The 13,225-nt window shown below is 39.2% G+C and overlaps 2 protein-coding genes across 2 annotated transcripts in view; one reads left to right on the forward strand and one right to left on the reverse strand.

Annotated features, from left to right (window-relative positions):
- Positions 1-13,225, forward strand: part of PHF20 (PHD finger protein 20) — a 135,221-nt gene that overhangs the window by 16,037 nt on the left and 105,959 nt on the right. Inside the window, exon 2 of the mRNA XM_068986907.1 lies at positions 5,800-5,914. Within this exon, the coding sequence (XP_068843008.1) occupies positions 5,832-5,914 (83 nt within the window). The 5' untranslated portion in view covers positions 5,800-5,831. The remainder of the gene's footprint in view (positions 1-5,799; positions 5,915-13,225) is intronic.
- Positions 880-3,718, reverse strand: LOC138091175 (histone H3.3A-like). Its single transcript, XM_068986814.1, has 2 exons — positions 3,700-3,718; positions 880-1,301 (listed from the first exon to the last, which is right to left on the reverse strand). Exons 1-2 carry the CDS (start codon positions 3,716-3,718, stop codon positions 880-882), a joined length of 441 nt encoding a protein of 146 aa, XP_068842915.1.

Here is a 13,225-nt window from a genome sequence, read left to right on the forward strand (position 1 = left end):
GTTTCTCCATCTTTGGCTGCAAAAAATATAATCAATTTGATTTCCATATTGCCCATCTGGTGATGTCCATGTGTAGAGTCGTCTCTTGTGTTGTTGGAAGAGGGTGTTATGACCTATGCGTTCTCTTGGCAAAACTCTGTTAGCCCTTGCCCTGCTTCATTTTGTACTCCAAGGCCAAATTTGCCTGTTACTCCAGGTATCTTTTGACTTCCTACTTTTGCATTCCAATCCCCTATATTGAAAATGACGTTCTTGAAGGTCTTGTAGGTCTTGGCGTTAGTAGTTGGGGCATGGATTTGGATTACTGTGATATTGAATGGTTTGCCTTGGAAACAAACAGGGATCATTCTGTCTTTTTTTTTTATAGCTTAATGTATTTTAATAGCAAACTTATAGGAACAGCACAGAAGACAGACAACATTAAAAACATGTGCTTGCATGTAGGACAACTCAGTTAGAAAAGTATAGTGAATGGATGGAATCTACTGCATGATAAAAGTGCTACAAACACCATTTAGTTGCAGTCAATAAGAAATTTACTTGTTTTAAAAAATTCCAAATGCTGGCATTGTCCAGAAAAATTTAACAGGTTTATTTGTAATTGTTATAAAGTTGAACTGCTGAAACTTGTTCACTGAAACATTTTAACTTTCATTAATGCTTATGTCCCCGCATTTATATTAAAAATTCACACACAAATGAAAATGGAAAAACTGCCAATACATGATTTCTGTCCCCTATTTTCCACTTGCAATCATATACTTAGGTACCTTCTGACCCCATGGAAAAAAAAAATCTAACGTTCAGAACTACCAATAACAGGAAGAAGATAATTTTTTTTTTAATAAAGAATGAAATGTTTCCCATCATAGTGGATTCTTAAGCACGTTCTCCACGTATGCAGCGTGCTAGCTGGATGTCTTTTGGCATCATTGTTAAACGTTTGGCATGGATAGCACACAAGTTGGTGTCTTCAAAAAGGCCAACCAGATAGGCCTCACTTGCCTCCTGCAAAGCACCAATAGCTGCACTCTGGAAGCGCAGATCTGTTTTGAAGTCCTGAGCAATTTCCCGCACCAGACGCTGGAAGGGAAGTTTGCGAATCAGAAGTTCAGTGGACTCCTGATAACGTCTAATTTCACGGAGTGCCACAGTACCAGGCCTGTAATGATGAGGTTTCTTCACCCCTCCAGTAGAGGGCGCACTCTTGAGAGCTGCTTTTGTAGCGAGTTGCTCCCTCGGTGCTTTACCACTGGTGGATTTGCGGGCAGTCTGCTTTCTGCGAGCCGTGGTATAGAGACCTCCTTACTACCCCCCTTCTCCTTTGGCTGGAGCTTGGCGAGCTAGAGGTGGCGCTGGCATTGGAGAGCGACGGCGGCGCAGCGGCGGCTGCGAACACAATTCCATTCTGTCATTTTTGAGACTGCACCCAAATACTGTGTTTCAGACTCTTGTTGACTTTGAGGGCTACTCCATTTCTTCTAAGGGATTCTTACCCACAGTAGTAGATATTCTTAAGGTTAGAAAATTCAAACAATAAAGAAGTTTAAAAATCAGAAGTTAAATTTTTTTGCTCTATTCCTTTCATTAAGGGAACTACTGAACAGTTATTTTGTTCCTTCTTAGATGGAAGAAACATGCATAGAATATGCATATAATAAATCTGTCTGTATATATGTTTATTTGTATTAAAGGGGTAATACTATATACCTGCCTCTACACCATGCTTTTTTTACTTGACGGTGTATCTTGCAGATGGCTCCATATCAGCATCTACAGCTTACCATTTTACCTTTTAATAGCTGTACCACATTCTGTTGTATAGATGGCCGTAATTCATTTAAGTGGGCCTCTTTTGATGGTCATTTTAATTGCAGAAATTTATTGTTCATCCTCACAAGTAATTTGGCAGACTTTGGGGGATATGTCTGTAGGATGTTGCTTGCTATGGGTCTGTTGGGTTGTGGGTATTTGCATATTTGTAGATAGTGCCAAGTTGCCTCTAGATAAGATTTTCCAATTTATGCTTCTACCAACAGAGTGTAAGCATCATTTTTCCTCATCCCTGACAGCACTGGGTATTTTATGTTGAAATTATTAGCCTGAAGAGTGAAAAGTTGTTACTTTGATTTGCATTTCCTTTAGTTTAGGATGATGTTATATGGATAAGGATAATACAATCATATGTTTATTAGACCTTTGTATTATTCCTGCCTCCCTTTCCCACAAGCCTCTCCCTTCCCTACCTGGAAATCTGCCAGTTCTTGCATTTTGCTCGTTTTTAAGTGAGTTGTTTGGCTCTTTTGTTCTTGGTTTATATGCACTCCTTGTTAGTAAAGTAAGTTAGCCCTTTGGTCATATGTGTTGAAGTTATTTTCTTTAAGTTTGTTGTCTGTGAAAGTGCCCTTTAAACTGTATTACACAGTATACATTTAAAGCTTTCATTATCATTGATACAAGGGCATTGACTGCAAATGCTGTATTTAAGGAAATAAACTAGGCTCTCTTGTCTCCTGTGGAGCAGTGAGCACACATTGTAGGGTAATTTGGTTTTTTATTTTATTTTTAATTAAAAAATTTTTTTTGACCTTGCTGCATGGCAAGTTAGTTCCCCCTAGGGATTAAACCCATGACCCCTAACCACTGGACCACCAGGGAATTCCCTGTAGGGAAATTTGAATGTAAAGGAGTAGTTTGAAGTCCTGCCAGGGTCTTTAAAATGGAATCATATATGAGTACAGATTGCATCAGATTTTTTTTCTCATAGTTTTCCTGGGTGTCTTTATTGAACATATTTCCTCTTCCTATTTTGGAACTAGAACTTTTTGGAAGAAAAAAATCTAAGGCCCTGAAGAATGCATAAGTTAAAAGCTACAGAATCTTAGCCCTCTTGTAGCTTGAGAAAAATGTGTGTTTAAATGTAAGAAGTAAAAACTTATATAATCTTCTTAATTCCTACTTCTGTCTTGAACTATTTTGTATTCTTCAGTAGATGTTGTCAAGTTAAATTGAGACTTTCAGGTGGTCGTCCCTCCCTTTGCCCTTTGTTAGAGCTCCTTCGTCTCTTCTCAGTGTGTGTGTTTGTCTTCCTGGGTGGACAGGAGCTGGGACTGAGTTGGATTTCTGAGTCCTGATTTCCAGCACAGTGCCTTTCTGATAGTGCTCACTAATGATTGTTTGAATAAATTAATGTGAAATTTAAAAACAAACTCTGCCATCCCAGAGGAGTGGAGGGATTTGGGCATGGGACATAAAAGTCAGATAGTCCTTAGTCTTGTTCTGACTGATATCAGAGTGGAGATTCAAATAAATGGGTCAGAGTTACAATGAAACCTGTTTCAGTTCATGATAAGGAAGACCTTCAACAATCCCACCTCAAGAGGAATTAGTTTTCTTGAGCCATTAAGAATAATTTGCTCATTTTCATTCACTGCCTTGTTCCCACACTCCTGTATTTTAATGGAAGGGCTCCTTAGGGAAGCTGTGTGATAAAAGAATTAATTCAGAAATCAAGCAGATCTGTGCTTTTGTTCTGGGGCTGGTCACTTAGCACCAGAACCTTAGCCCAGTTACTTTAAACCAAATTTCTTCTTATGTGATAGTAGGATTATAATTAGCTGCTAACTATATAGTCCTTACACCATTCCTTAAATGGATTATCTCATTTAGTCTTCACACCCACTGCCTGGAGATAGGTACCTGGTATCACCATCCCCATTTTAGGGAGAGGAAACAAATTCTGATTGTTAAGTAATTCACCCAAATTCATTTTGATAATAAGGGTGCGGTTGAGGATTAAAGGCCAATAATTTAATCCTATTACATTAATGCCATCTCTAAAAGGGAACTGTCTCCCTGCATGAAGTCTAATACATACTAGCTGCTCTGGTGAGTTCTCAGTGCCACTCTTTCTTCTTTGTGTGCCATCATCTTTTCATATAATGTGAGAGGCAAAACTATCAATCTGAATATTACTTGGTATGCATGAAGTCAAAAAGATAATTTGAGGTGCTTTTTCAGGCACGCCAAAATGAAGACTTTTTACTTAACGTTAGGTTTGATACCTCATTTTCCTGGAGAGTGAAGTATAGCTAGTCAGACCTCTGACTTGCCCTTTCCTAGGGTCCATATCATCCAAATTCTCTTGTTTGACATAGCTTTTCAGTTGAAACTGTCAACTGTTCCTGTCTTACTCTGGTATTTGCTTTATGTGTTCCCCGATATCAGCCCTTCGGAACGAGTTGTTTAATATAATGGATGGCTCATCCTGTACATCTTTTTTTCCTCATGGGAAATTTCCATTGTGAAAAATTGTAAATTTAGGAAACTGTTTAAGAGGGAGAGATCACTTACAACCTGTTTTATTTCTTGCAGTCGTTTTTTTTTTAAATGCACATGAGTTTTACTGTGAGTTCAGGGAGATATAATTTTATATCCTGCTTTTTCATGTAATATATTGCAAGAAAATGTGATGGTATGTACACATTAGATATGAGGACCCACTTCTGTGATTACTCCTCGTTCATCTATTACAAAGATTGCCCTTGTGATATGAGGCAGCTATTGCCCTGAAGAGTGCTCTGGCATTGCTTAGGCAGTGTAGGCTGTTGGGATCCAAAGTTCAGTGGGAGAGAATTTACTGGGGGTTGGCCTGCTCAAGTGCCCCAAGAGCTCAGAGTGGCTACATCTCCAGCAAAACCACCACTAGCCCCTAAAGATCAATTTTACTCATATGGACAATGATCACCAATCCCAGTTTGTCAGAATTTACTGAAGAAGAAAATAGAAGAAAGAATGAATAAATAGACATTTCTTGTCCAGCCTTCCAAAAGTAAAGGACCAGAAATCAGAGTTCAGCTTTTGTTTCCTTCCTTTGTAGCACTTAAAATTCATAGCAGTTGCAGTTTGCAGTTAAGTCGTTTGTTTTACTGGCTACATTTCCACCCACCCTCCCACCCCCAGTAGACTGGAGGCTTTAGTTCAGTTCAGTTCAGTCAGTCAGTCGTGTCTGACTCTTTGCGACCCCATGAATTGCATCACGCCAGGCCTCCCTGTCCATCACCAACTCCCGGAGTTCACCCACACTCATGTCCATCGAGTCAGTGATGCCATCCAGCCATCTCATCCTCTGTCGTCCCCTTCTCCTCCTGCCCCCAATCCCTCCCAGCATCAGTCTTTTCCAGTGAGGAGGCCAGGAATTGTGTCTCTTTTGGTCTTGAGGACTGTTTTTCTATAGTCTCTCAGCAGATGTTTGTTATCATTTGTCTTCAGCAAATGATTAAATTTACTTCTGAGTGACTGTTTTTCTTTGGTGTTCTGAGGAGTCCCCCTTACAGGTGAATCCTTGGTAAGCAGTATTGGGGGCTTCTCAGGTGACGCTAGAGGTAAAGAACCTGCCTGCCAATGCAGAAGACGTAAGAGAAACAGGTTCCATCCCTGGGGCAGGAAGATCCCTTGGAGGAGGGCATAGCAACCTACTCCAGTATTCTTGCCTGTATAATCTCGTGGACACAGGAGCCTGGGGGTTACGGTCCGTGGGGTTGCCAAGAGTTGGACATGACTGGAGCAACTGAGCACTCCTTCCAGTTCCAGAGATACAAGCTGCTGTGTGATAGAGGAGGAGCCAGTGGAGGGCACACCTGGCCTAGGATGAGGGCAGGAGTAGAGCAGGGTGCTGACGCGGGTTCCTGGAGCTCTGTGTTTTGAATAATGCCTGTTTGTCTTTTATGTGTAGTGAGTGATACTGTACTCTGGGCAGACTTTGCCTAAGTTTCATAAATATTTAATTGGCTTTTTCAGGAGAATAAAAGCAGCCCCGTTGATGACTGAAAATGACAAAGCATCCACCTAACAGACGAGGAATCAGCTTTGAAGTGGGAGCCCAGTTGGAAGCCCGGGACCGATTAAAAAACTGGTACTTTTACATTTTTCTGTTGATTAAATCCCTTCAGTAAAGGACATGTGTCAGCACTGATAAAGAGGGGTAGCCTAGGCTTTTCTGTAGAGTGTTCCTGCTCCCGGACTCTTAAGTCTAGAGCTGTGGTAATATCTTTCTCTTTGGTGCTGGGATTCCTGTGTTGAGGGAACTATCTAGTTATATGTGTTTCCCTTTTCTGCCTGTTCATCTGGAGGAGTTATGGGAAGAAGAAGCAGGAAGTGGCTACAGGGAAGGGAAGAGTTATTAGTGGCAACTTATTCTTGGCTGCCTGTCTGAAAGATCAGAGATGGAAGAATGAAGAAAAGGGGGGTAGATCAGAGCAGTTTGTGTGTTGCAAACAACCCCTCCTGTTTTCTGGGTGTGTTGTTGTACGGTTGAAACTTAGTCATGACATCATAGGGATGATTAGGTTCAGAAACTGAGAGGTTGTAGTCCCGACTTTGTCATTGACTCATGACCTCTGGTTGGTAATTAGCCACTCTGAGCATCAGCTTCATCTGTAAATGTGGATATTAGTAATACCGACCTCAACAAGAGTTTTTCTGAGAATCGAATAACAGGATGTGTGGGGAAAGGCCTTGTAAACTGTAAAGTGGTGGTTGTTGTTGAGGATATCCTAGAGTTTAGTCTTTTGTTTATGCTTAAAGTGAAAGTGAGGATTTCAAAATTCAGACCTTTCTGTGAGTTTTCATAAGGAAGACTATAGTGCTTTTGAGTGTCAAAATAGACAGGCTGACCAGCGCCTGGTGTTTAGAAGGAGAAGGTGGGAAGAGAAGCAGGGGAAATGGGGTAGAATATGTCTCTGCTGCCTTTTGGGGCTGGGAGATTCGATATAAGAATTAGACCCTTTGAACACCTGCTTGTTTCTGTAGTTATTTCCCTTTTTTGGTTTCCCTCAGTAATTTTTAAGGCAGCTTAATCAAGAGAAAGAATTCTTTTTAGATTTGGGGAAAAAATTAAAATATTGAAAAAGTTCAAAAGTACAGCTAACCATAAGATAATCTGTGTACTTGTCACTCAGAATTACTGAATTTTAACACTTTTGTTTTATTTATATTTTAAAAAATAAAGGACATGAAATATTCCTGGTGTAATGGTAGTATCTTTTATGCCCTTTCCAATTCAATTCCACTCTTGCCTTCCTTAGAGGCAGCCAGCATCCTGTAGTTAGTGCTGTCCTTCCCATGATTTACATTTTTAGTGTATGTATCCATAAATAATACTAGTTAGCATCACTTTGGGTGTTTCTAAAAAATTCATGCAAGTGTTCTCATATTGTTTGTTTCTTTTCTGTATTTCGTGTTTTTGTGATTTACCCGTATTGGTATAGATATTTGTCTTCATTTCTGTATAGAGTTCCACTGTATGAATTTTGTTAATTTAGTCTTGTACTGATGGACATTTAGATTCTAGTTCTTCCCTTTATACACAGTGCTACCCTGAACATTTCTATAATATCTCTTTGTGCCCATGTGCATGGATATTTCTTGGGTAATGGCTTTCAAACTTTTTGACCATAATCTAGTGTAAGAAATATTTTAAAGAAAGCCAGTGTAGTACTTGCCATATACACAATATAAATTGAAAAGAGGCAAAACTTTTGTGAAACAGTCCTTAACCTAAATACATGCAATATACTCTGTTTCCTAATATACACACAAAACTGCTGGTTGTGAACCATTAATTTATTGTACAATCTACTGATTTTACAATGTACTGCAGTCAGTCTGAGAAGCCCTACTCCAGTGAATTTGTTAAGTAATATGATAAACACATTTTCAGTTTTACTGGAAATTGCACAGAGTTTAAACCATGGGATCACCAGGGAAGCCCCGAGTTTCAGCTTTTTATTATGAAAAGATTTTAAACATAATCAAAAGTTCAGAAAATAGTGCAATGAACACTATGCCTTCCACCTGTATTCACCAATTGTTAATATATGTACCCAGCGTACTTTATATACTTATTGTAATGTAACTAATTGTACAATTAGCAATAATTTCATAATATCTAACATCCAGAACCTATTCAGATTTATGTCTCTTTAGTTACTTTTATTCCATGATAATCCTTCTCCCCTCCCCTATTCTTTGCCTTTCATGGCATTATTTTTAAGCAACATTTATTTTGTAGAATATTCCACTTTCTGAGTTGGTCGCTTTGTTTTCTCACGGCGAGTTTAACTTATTTCTTGTATTCTCTATTTCCTGTAAACTAGAAGTTAGGTTTAGACTTGAGGTTAAACACTGTGTTGCAGAATGGTCGACTGGTAGTGCTGTGTGCTTCCTATCGCCTCCCGTCAGGGGACACGTAAAGCTGTGTCATCCCACTCTCTGTTCCAGTGTATCACTTGGATAAAGTAATGATTGCCGTTTCCCACCATCTTAAAAGTGTATTTTTCCCTGTCAGAGTACTAAATAATTTGTGGGGGTACTTTGGAATATATCTTAAGTGATTCCCTATACCATTTACCTAATGATTTTTAGCATCCATTGATAATCCTTACTTCAGTCAGTTATTATACCAGAAGTAGAAGAATAGTGATTTTTTCACCTCTCTCATGCAGTGTTTTATTGTTACAGCTGATGTTTTTTCGTAAGAAGAGCATTTTTTTTTCTTTATCCCTTTTTAAAGATCACTAAGGACTGAGATGATTCAGCGTGCTGTTGTAGTCGGTTACATTCATTATTTTCTTTTGTGCTAAAATTTTCCCAAACTTGGTCAGTGACAGACTGTTTAAATGAGCTTCTTTGATCTTTTGACACACTCCTGTTAGTCGTTGAGTATTCCTTTTCTGGCATTACTGGAAGCCCCAGATTTATTTCACCTGTCCTGCTCCCAAGACCTGTCCATTTCTCCAAGGAGACCTGGTTTCTTTTAGTTAGAAGTGGTACTTAGAACTTAAGTTCTAAGTTGGGCACTGGGTTTGTTTATTGCTGCTAAAATGTCATTGCTTTTAAGACTTTTTTTAGTGGTTGGAGCTAAGAAATAGTTGTTTTGAAACATTATGAGTTCATTTTTATTTTTTGGCCACATCACGTGGCATGCAGAATCTTGGTTCCCAGACCAGTCAAACCCAGGCCCCCTGCGTTGGGAGCACAGAGTCTTGACCACTGGACCACCAGGGAAGTCCCTGTGAGTTCATTTTTATATTTCTAATTTAAATAGAACATTCTGTAATTTTTACAATTTTGCCTTTCTTTTTTATTAAAAGTCTTTGTTTCTAATCACACTAATATATTAACCCATTTGCTTTATTCTGTATTATACACAAAATAGTTTAAAGTTACAATACTGGTATTAAAATCTGAGTGAAATTTAAGATTTTCCTGACATTTAAAAAAATTATGGGGACTTCCCTGGTGGTCCGTTGGTTAAGATTCTGAGCTCCCAATGCAGAGGGCCCAGGTTCATTCCCTGGTCAGGGAATTAGATCCCATATGCCACAACCAAGAGCTCTCATGTTACAACTAAGACCTGGCATGGCCAAATAAATAAATATATTAAAAAATTATGTACCCTTCCCCCCAGGATAAATTATATTTAGTTTGTTACAAATTAAATAGGACTCTAAATTAAATAATGTGAGTTCCTTCTCAATACTCTTACAGTATAATTTTATTTTTACATTAAAATTTTTTGTGTGCATACAGTAAAATTTCCCTTTTTTTGGTGTATATGCCAGTGAGTTTTAACTCATGTATGGATTCTTGTAAGCATCAGAACTAACAGGAAACAGAGTACTTCAAAGACTTCTCTCCGCTACACCTTTCCCAGTCTGTACTTATTTGATTTGATTATTTTGTTTACGGTCTTCCTCACTAGAATGCTGACTCAGTAAGGAATAGGGTGTCAGGACTGGTTTCCGAGAAACAGTGCAGTTGATTTATTTGGAAACTGTAAGTGGGAGAAATGGGGAGTGAGGTGACGAGACTGAGAGAGCTATGGACTATCTTGTGAGTCTGATCCCTGGAAAGGAGAAAGGAAGATGATAGGAAGTCCTAGAATGCCGTGCAGTACTCAGAAGATTTTGGCAATGGAGATGGTGAGTCCTCAAGCCAAAGGTGCTGTCAAGAGAGTCTTGTCTCCATATATCCCTACTCACTCAGCCATTGGCTGAGTACAGCCCCAGAGAAGTGTGGCGATGGAACAGAGGTGGTGACCAGGGTCAAGCTGCTGTAGCTGGGATCAATTATTAGCACTTGCTAAGGATGTGAAGCGTGTATTTTCAAGGCAGCCACAGGTGGGCTATCTGTTCTGTTCTCTAATATATTTCTATTGCCTCAAAATTGAACCTGGCATATAATAGATGCTCAATAAAATTTGTGAACTGAGCTCCAGATGATTTTAGGAGAACATTTTCCTAGGTTGTTTAGATTGCTTACATCTTAAATTTGAGAGAAAAAATGTTTTAATTGTAGCATAGTTTGTTCACAATAGTGATTCAGTTTTTTCTGAATTATATTCTATTATAGGTTGTGACAAGATATAAAAATTCTTTGTACTAAACAGTAAATCCTGTGGCTTATCTATCTTATGTACAGTAGTTTGTTTCTTTTAATCCCACACACCTAGTTTGTCCCCTCCCTTCTCTTTGGTAACCATAAGTTTTCTATGTTTGTGAGTCTGTTTCTATTTCATTTATAGATTCATTTATATTGTTTTTTATATTCCGCATATAATGTGTAGTGTTTGTCTTTCTCTGACTGTTTTACTTTACTAAGCATGATCTTCTCTAGGTCCATCTGTATCACTGCAAATGTCATATTTCATTCTTTTTAATGGCCAAGTAATATTCCATTATATATGTTTATACCACACCTTCTTAAGCCAATTGTTGATGGGCATTTTTGCTGTTTCCATGTCTTGGCTATTGTCTTAATAATTGGTGCTGGTGTGAACATTGAGGTGTATGTATCTTTTTGAATTAAAGTTTTTGTGTTTGTCTGAATATTTTTCCAGTCCCACCCTGGAGTGGGATTATTGGATCATATGGTAGCTCTCTTTTTAGTTTGTTGAGAAGCCTCTATGCTGTTTTCCATAGTGGCTATACTAATTAGCATTTCCACCAACAGTGTATGAAGATTCCCTTGAGAAAATGTTTTTTAGTGTTATAGAATTAGATAGCAACTAGGAAAAGGACTGACTGCCAGGCTCTCCATATGCAGTGTCTCCATTAAGATTTCTCTACAAGCTATGAGGTTCTTTATTGTTTCAATTTTATAAATGAGGGAAGAAACTGAGGCTCACAGAGGCAAAAGTCCTGTGTCCCAAATTTCAGAGCTAGTGAGTGGTAGACCTGGGATTTGAAACCCTGTTGATCTGACTCCAAAGCTTGGCCATATCTCCCAGGTGATCCTTTCTCTGGTGATATTTTTTCTGTGTGTGCTTCCCTATTTCCTAGATTGGCTACTAGTTGCAAAAAAAGAAAAAAATAAGTAGCGGGGGGGATGAGAAGAGTTACTTTTCAAAACACATGACAGAAGTGTAATGGAGACAGAAATGTGACTTTGAGTGGTCTTTCTGGATTAATGCTTTTATAAAAGGTCTGTATTGATTAATTTTGTCTGTATTGCTTAAACAGAACCCTGTTTAAGGGTTCACCTTTGTAAACTCACCTTTTCTTACCTTTGTTAACTGCACATTTTCTATTTCTGTTAAACTAGTAACAGTAACAATGACAGCGAATGTTTATCAGAGATTTTCTGTGTATTGGGTATGATGCCATTTACTTTACATGGGCCATCTCATTTACTACCCCATAGCAAGTCCATTGGGAACTGAAGCTCAGAGAAAGAATGACTTACCCAGGGTTAGAAGTAATCACTGCTGAAACTGAGACCTCTTGACCCAGTTTTGTTTGATGACAGTGTTTTGTGTACCTTTCCAGAATTTATTTATAAAACACTCAACCCAGCTTTTCTTAAATTACAAGATCCCTCCGAAATCATGAAATTAGGATTTTTTTCCCCTTTTTTGGGGGAGGGGGGGCTATGCTGTACAGTTAGTGGAATCTTAGTTCCCTGACCAGGGATTGAACTTGGGCCCTTGTCATTGAAAATGCAGAGTCCTAACCACTGAACTGCCAGGTAATTCCCTCAGAAATAGGATTTCTGTTTTCTCAGTGAAAGTGAAAGTTGCTCAGTTGTGTCCGACTCTTTGTGACCCCATGGACCATCCAATCCATGGAATTCTCCAGGCCAGAATACTGGAGTGGATGGCCTTTCCCTTCTCCAGGGGATCTTCCTAATCTAGGGACCGAACCCAGGTCTCCCACATTGCAGGTAGATTCTTTACCAACTGAGCCACAAGGGAAGCCCAAGAATACTGGAGTGGGTAGCTTATCCCTTCTCCAGCAGATCTTCCCGACCCAGGAATCGAACTGGGGTCTCCTGCATTGCAGGCAGATTCTTTACCAACTGAGCTATCAGGGAAGCCTGTTTTCTCAGAGACAGGCATTTGTAAAATATAGATTTAGATTTTCCAGGGAGATCATTAGTTCTCAAAGCAGTTTATCTCACCAAACAGACTATAGACTATTGATAAGAATCTGCCTTCTAATTTTAGACCTACCACTGTGGGGTGAACTTCCCACATATCCATCTTCTGCTCTGTAGATGGAGTAATTCTGCCTGCCCTCTCACTTCCGCCATTGCATCGATGCGCTGACTGTCTAATGGATGAGAGGCTGCAGTTTCCTAGTAATGATGCTTGGTGGATGGAATGGAAACTGCTTTTTCTGATGCCTTCTGCCTTCTTCCTGTCATCTGGTGGGAGCGCACCATCTGTCCTGAACAGTAGGCTTGGCCTTCCCTGTTCTTGCTCTGAACACAGTGAAAAAAGCTCCTCTGTCTGTTGCTTTCCTGACTCTTTGGCATGTTTCCACCACCTTGTTTCCATTTAAGTTGATCATGGCCTCCTTCCATTTCTTGTACAAAGGATTTCAGAATCTGAGTTACATAATGTCCTTAACTCTCTTTCTTTTCTATTTCTTTTTCATTAGGATTATTTGCACTGATCAAGTCTGGGTTCCTGGTTCATACCTCTTCACTTCTTGTGCCATCTTTTTTAAAAAAAGTTACCTCATTTCTGAGCTTTCCACATATGTGTATTGAGGCATTATACTAGGCACTATGGAATAAAGAGAAATCATTCCCTTCAGCTAGTAGGGCCCTCAAGAAGTTTAAGGCCAGTGAAGTATTTGGCTTTGGCTGTAGCATTGCTGGCCAAGGATTGTTAATTGTGTCCTGTCATCCTTATATCTTTGCTAATATTTCATATTTAATG

This window comes from Capricornis sumatraensis, chromosome 15 (assembly GCF_032405125.1).
Source record: "Capricornis sumatraensis isolate serow.1 chromosome 15, serow.2, whole genome shotgun sequence".
NCBI classification, from domain to species: domain Eukaryota; kingdom Metazoa; phylum Chordata; class Mammalia; order Artiodactyla; family Bovidae; genus Capricornis; species Capricornis sumatraensis.